This window comes from Pecten maximus, chromosome 4 (assembly GCF_902652985.1).
Source record: "Pecten maximus chromosome 4, xPecMax1.1, whole genome shotgun sequence".
Lineage (NCBI taxonomy): Eukaryota > Metazoa > Mollusca > Bivalvia > Pectinida > Pectinidae > Pecten > Pecten maximus.
In genome coordinates, this window is record NC_047018.1 from 11,062,056 (window position 1) to 11,068,933 (window position 6,878).

General features: G+C 35.1%; 1 protein-coding gene across 2 annotated transcripts in view; it reads left to right on the forward strand.

The window, feature by feature from the left end:
* Positions 1-6,593, forward strand: part of LOC117325218 — a 78,578-nt gene extending 71,985 nt beyond the window's left edge. The window contains exons 1-6 of one of the 2 annotated variants that reach the window (XM_033881308.1): positions 766-1,003; positions 1,111-1,196; positions 4,311-4,376; positions 4,601-4,654; positions 5,027-5,083; positions 6,285-6,593. In XM_033881308.1, the coding sequence (XP_033737199.1) occupies positions 1,121-1,196; positions 4,311-4,376; positions 4,601-4,654; positions 5,027-5,083; positions 6,285-6,433 (402 nt within the window). In that variant the 5' untranslated portion in view covers positions 766-1,003; positions 1,111-1,120 and the 3' untranslated portion in view covers positions 6,434-6,593. Of the gene's footprint in view, positions 1-765; positions 1,004-1,110; positions 1,197-4,310; positions 4,377-4,600; positions 4,655-5,026; positions 5,084-6,284 lie in introns of those variants that run through there. The other variant, XM_033881307.1, reaches the window with a different exon arrangement.
* Positions 6,594-6,878: the final 285 nt, after the last annotated feature.

Below are 6,878 nucleotides of genomic sequence, written 5' to 3' on the forward strand. Positions count from 1 at the left end.
AAAACGTAGGTCTTGACATTCAGGAATCAAAAGTTCCCTCTTGCAGTTTACCACCCAATAATTTCAGAAAATCTAAAAGACAAACGTATAGCACTTTTTATATTGTAGAAATATGCATTGTTACAATGATAGCCAATCATGATTGTAAATATAACTGTACCTTCAAAACTTATATTTTCAATAATGCAAGTATTAAGTAACATTTTACAGCACAGTAAAACTAGAATCACATTAAATAAATTAATTGTTATTTGTTAGCCTGTATACATTATAAAGTATATCTTTACATCAGTTTCATGAACAACAGTATGTCACAATACTAGCCAATAACTTTGCAATATTTGGATTTTAAGCGCGCCAGGAAAGGGGGGGGTATAAAATGATTTTGCATATCAGACAGTAGCAGGCAGGCATTCACGAGTAGCATACATAAGAAAGTTACATGTCAGTAAGGAAACCAATCAGTGAAAGGGGTTATCAACATGTGACTTTACAAATAGTAAAATATTGATCATTTTAGGACTGTCAACGATATTTAAATTAAATCGCATGACTTGTCACATAGTACCGTTTTACAGCAGTCAGTCTTCGAGGGATTTATAAATATGTAAGTAAATGAATTGGGAAATAATATAAAATGTCAAACCGCACTTTACTTGTCAAATGATATACACAAATCTAAGATATCCAAAAATGGTGGACAAAGCACTCCCCTGAATAAGCAACTGTCCTCTCTATCACGTGGTCCCTCAAACAACAATTCACAGTCGCGCAAAAGTCTTTGTTCGTAGAGGATTGGGAGACATTTCACCGCCTTCGGTTATGACGTGCGCTCAATTATCAGATAGCTGATAATAAAATGAAAACGACTGTAGCAACAGGTAGCATATTAAGAACGGAGTAGAACTGGAAACATCGATAGTCTGTATATAGCAGTGTCATCATCTCATATACCACAGTGTCGCCATTCACCACGGATTGTTTATTTGATTGCATTTGTAAAGTAAGTTTTAAATATTTTAATTCTTTTTTTTTCTTTACCGTACCATATACCTGGCAATTCATTTCTTCATAAAACATCATATTATGGCGTTCTTTCTCTCTTTTCAGATCTATAATTATGTATTTCACACAAACGTACAGCGGATATACAAGTGTTGTTATGATCTTCGCGTTGGCAGTCAGTTTACAAATACGTAAGTACTCATTCCTTACTTCAAAGACACGTTGTTTTTATTTTAAATCTAGTTTAGAACTATCTGATAGGAATACTGCTTTTATTTATTGCCATTAACATAGCGTTCTGTGATAGTCACTTAACAGATAGTTCACAAACGTCAATACTGCAAATGAACAAAAAATATTTATATTAACAGTTTAAGCATTTACAATAAAGTCATTCAATATGTTTACCTAATAATTCGATAGAACCATTTGAAATGCTAACATGATAGCGTCAATTAATATATCAACACAATAATCTGGTTTCTACTTGAATGTGCTATTTTTTGGAATCAATATACGTTCCCCAAAAATGTTTAAACATAACGTGTTCTCATATAAATGTTCATTTGCTCATTCTTATCCACTTTCCCGTCATATTATCTGGTGTATAGCAGGGAAGGAAATAATCGAAAAATCATAACATTAACTGCAACAGATATTATTTATAGGAAAATCTAAAACAAATTTATTCTCATCGACAGCGAGCATCATATCCTTATTACTACATTATATAGTACGAATGATAGTTTTAATAGCCAATGATAGTCCTAATAACCAATGATAGTCCTAATAACCAATGATAGTCCTAATAACCAATGTCAGTCCTAATAACCAATGATAGTCCTAATAACCAATGTCAGTCCTAATAACCAATGATAGTCCTAATAACCAATGATAGTCCTAATAACCAATGATAGTCCTAATAACCAATGTCAGTCCTAATAACCAATGATAGTCCTAATAACCAATGTCAGTCCTAATAACCAATGATAGTCCTAATAACCAATGATAGTCTTAATAACCAATGTAAGTCCTAATAACCAATGTCAGTCCTAATAACCAATGATAGTCTTTATAACCAATGATAGTCATAATAACCAATGGCAGTCCTAATTAAAAGGAAACAGATTTATATAAGTTTAACAACTAGTTTCTGGATCCTCTTTCATTACTGTTATATTGGTTTGATGATAAATTGTACACATTTACGAAATGAAATATGGTTTATACTAACCAATGATAGTCCTAATAACCAAAGGCAGTCCTAATAACCAATGAGAGTCCTGATTGATAGTCCTAATAACCAATGACAGTCATAATAACCAATGATAGTCCTAATAACCAATGATAGTCCTAATAACCAATGATAGTCCTAATAACCAATGATAGTCCTAATAACCAATGATAGTCCTAATAACCAATGATAGTTCTTATAACCAATGATAGTCCTTATAGATTAATATATGTGATATACTCAAAGCTGTTATTATAACCAGTCACTGACAAGGCCCTAACAAGTAATTATAAATAAGCCTACGACGGATTAAGTAGATTTAGTGGGGGATATGGCGTGTAGTACACACGGTCACAAATCAGACAGCGATACCTCTCATCCCTTGTAGTACGCGGTCAATACCACCGGCGAATCCGGTTAAACGGAGCTACATCTGAGTGGACATATACCTAATGTATTCGGACGGCTATTCCCGATTTTATTACGCTAATCCTCTTTTCTCTTAACACAGACACATAAATATGTCACACCTAGCTCAAGAATAGGGTGACTTTAATATCACAACATTTTGTGTGTGTTTTTCTACAAGAATCTGTATCTTGCTAAAAAAAACATGTTTAATGTATCTATGAAATTAAGATCCATTCCTATTCTTCAACAACATACATAACTTATTTGTATCGATGCATTACATGTAGGTTTAAATAGTACCGTTTGAAATATGACATCTTCGTTTTCGTCGTCTTCCATCAAAGTGACGAGCCAGACACTAATGGGCCTCTTGGCATGTCTGTTAGTCGACATGTTGAGAACAGGGAATTATTTTCAGCTAAAACTTCTGGTCTATTTTGTGGATTGTAATAAAGTTGAAGAAAGATATGCCTACACCAAGCCATTTAGTGTGAAGTTCCAAATCGACTTTTCCACATTGTCAGACAATGGTGACCGTCGACTAAGCTCTGGTCGTCTGAAGCTATTATAACGTGTCGAGACATATTGAATATTTACTTGAGTGTCGATAGTAGCATGTCGCTTCTCAAATAGACTTCCTTCCTTTTGATCGGGCATCAATTATGGTGTTTGTCATGGTGTCTGATTAGCATGGCCATATCCGGAGTCGCACTTTATAATTACAGAGAATTGTAATTGGAAGAAGGTTTCTCGTTATTGATAGATAGTCGCTTCATATTATTTCTTCTCTTCTTTTGGACTATTTGTATCAGAAAAAAATATTGCGAAACAACTTATGGCATCTTATAAAATTCACATTTGTTGGCCCGGATGAAGTGTGCGAGGGGTCTAACTGTGAGAACAACCTGAGTACCCGGAGAAAACCCACGTAGTCGGGCAGGTGACCCCTTACCTTTCACGTTGCGGGTTTGTCGAATGACCGACTTTGTTATTGGTATTTATATACGTGTATTGAGCTCTATTGGACAGATGCGCCTATCACATGCCAGGTCAGGAACGTTATTTTAATCAACTTTAATCTATATTAAGGTTATTCATGGTAATAATCGTATATTGACAGGTTAAGTACCTGTCAAGTAACAGTTGGCGGTAATTAGGTCACAACGTCGCGGATATGATAATTAGAATGGGTGACCTATTCCACTCTAACGAACAAGATGTGTAGTCTCGGAACAGTTCTTACCAATTGTTCTGTGAAAGCGTTGAAAGTGATAATAGTTTGGGGTCGTTATGTGTAGTGTTAGACTGTAATTGATCACATTTTGTTTCATAAGCCTATGGGTAGATCGTCCTGACAGACAATCTTTATATCTCATCTCAACCAAGTCATTGTCACGTGAACCTTTAACATTAAATTCAATCTGACGTCCACAAAAGTTTAATGATAATTGATATTTGATTCTTTTTAATCTTGTTCGATTTGATTTTATTGAACTGCCCATGTTGTTTTGCGATAGCACCAACAACACTGGGCACGGCATACATCAATCAGAATCTATCAGATTGTCAATGGTAATAGGACCGCCGTTAGGAAATCACGTAGCTTGTCACTTTAAAATATTACTTGAATGATTTTTCAGTTGATATGCTTTAATTTCAGATTTTGCTGAAAGTCGATCGCTTTCCACAGATGAATATTTCCCAAACACGATATTCAAAAGAAATTGTAAGTTTCTACTGCGCTGTATTACACCGTACATTAGAATATTGCTAGTTAAACAGCAATTTTGTAACTGTTTTCTTGATGAATAACAATTCCTATTATAAGGCAGAGGTTAATATTCAATGTATACAGCTATGACATTTATTCTGTCATGTAGCTACACAATAAAATAATAAAATAACTTCGTGTAATATTGACAAGTATATTTATCATCTTTTCTTTGACAGCATGGTTTAGCAAAAAGTCATTGGACAACTTATCGCCAGCTTCACAGAAAGAAGGTGAGTTTTTCAATGATCCTTTAAAGGAACATCGAGTTATTAATGGACAATTCGACATTGTACTTACCATATATAAGACCCCCGCCATACCTACACAACGACTATGGCTCTGAGTAATGAATGAGAGTAATAATTGTGGGGGCTTTGCATTAGCTGCCTCTTCTGCCTGTTATTTGTAATTCTATTGTTCTCCAAGACCTAACATCTGTTGTCGTTCCTTATCCCTAAACCCGTACTAATAACACGTTGACCAGTTAACACTTACCTTTATGAGAATGACTAACAAATAAATCATTGTTTACCCTACCGGTAATGTTATCATTGAAAAGACATACGAGACTATCATATTTAACGATACAGTTCCTTTTACAGTTGACATCACCCCGATGCAAGTTACAAATGGCTGTGAAGAAGCCCTCTCTGTGTACAGTAAGTAAAATGTTTGATATTTATCTGGAATTGCAATTGAAAACTACCTTTCCCAAATGGCTATCAGTCATTGATATAACGGACCCTTGTCCACCGCCAACGTGTTTACTTATAGAAAACGAGGCAACTTTTATTACTTCAATAACAAAACATTCAACAAATCAAATAACATTGCATTTGATATGTTATGGGTTAACGATAGTGTTAAGGGTTAAATATGGTATTGTTATGGGTTAACTATAGTGGTGTTGTGGGTAAATGATAGTGTTGTTTAAGAAATAATTAACGATAATTCGTGTATTGTTGCAGGATTTACAACGAGGTCGAGGATATTTTGTAATTAAATTAATAACAAAGGCCGCAGGCCTGAGTTATTAATTAAAATTGCAAAAATTTGAGTCAGAGTTGTATATCCTGCAACAATACACGAGTCAAAGTTGATTATTTTTATTCTACCATGTATTGTTTAGTTCTGACATCTACCTCTTCCTAATAGAAAAACGGCAAAGAAACCCCGGAAAATGTGTCGCTACATGGCCGTTACAATTCAAAAGAAACGATAAGGCGCGCGTGCTAATGAATATTCAAAAGCTGACGTCAATCCCAAGCCAGTTGACGGCAACGTTACGAGAACTTTCGGGGATGTCGGCCAGCAATTCATGTAGAAATGCTCTCCAAAGGTTGTCTGTGGAAATTGACCTTACAACATATTGTTTAGCAAAGTCTGCTCTGGGTTGATAGAAATTAACAATCTGGCAAATTTCTCCGTTGTAAAATACACGGTCTCCGGCGTCCAAACGTTTTGGCGCCGCTATGTTTGTTTACAAATGCACGATTTTGGAGGGGAAAGATTGCAACAGCCGTGACTCACGAGTGTGTATTATCACAGATTGTGTTGTTATGAGTTAACGATAGTGTTGTTATGAGTTAACGATAGTGTTATGAGTTAACGATAGTGTTGTTATGAATTAACGATAGTGTTGTTATGAATTAACGATAGTGTTGTTATGAATTAACGAAAGTGTTGTTATGAGTTAACGATAGTGTTGTTATGAGTTAACGATATTGTTGTTATGAGTTAACGATAGTGTTGTTATGAATTAACGATAGTGTGGTTATGAATTAAGGAAAGTGTTGTTATGAATTAACGATAACGTTTCCTTTTATTTGTGATTCTATATCGAGTTTGATTTTTTTGCAGGGTGCTATGCGGACATGTGTGTACCAGAATTTGTAGAGTGCTCGAGGACGTCAATGAGTAACGATTTGTATGAAATGTGTAAGCTGGAACACAGCATGTGCGCGTCTCGGTGCTTTAATGGGTCGGGATCGGAACTGGAAATTAAATGACATCACTCGAAAGTGTTTTATATTTAACAGATATCTTATTTCACAGAAAGCTGATATTTTGCAAATATTTTTCTTCTCGGAATTAGTACATTACAAAACTTAATTCATCCTCCTCCCACTGTATAGCCATATCAATAAAAGTGTATATTTTCATATGCAGTATGTTTGTTAGTCGTCCTGTGTTTAAAAGATAGGTAAATGAGCTAGATGTATATGTCTATGCTGTCAAACATGTAAACATATAACACCAGACAACACATTGAAATGTAAAAACAACGTATACTGCACAGCACAGCTGTTTCGTCCTTCGAGGGTTTGTCAAAGATACTAGGGGCCAAAGGTGCAATCCGGAAGCAACGTTGAGAAAATAATAGTGGGCCTGAACAACAAAATACAACAGGAGATGCGCAAGAACACTTCATCCAAAGATTCAATCAATGATAGC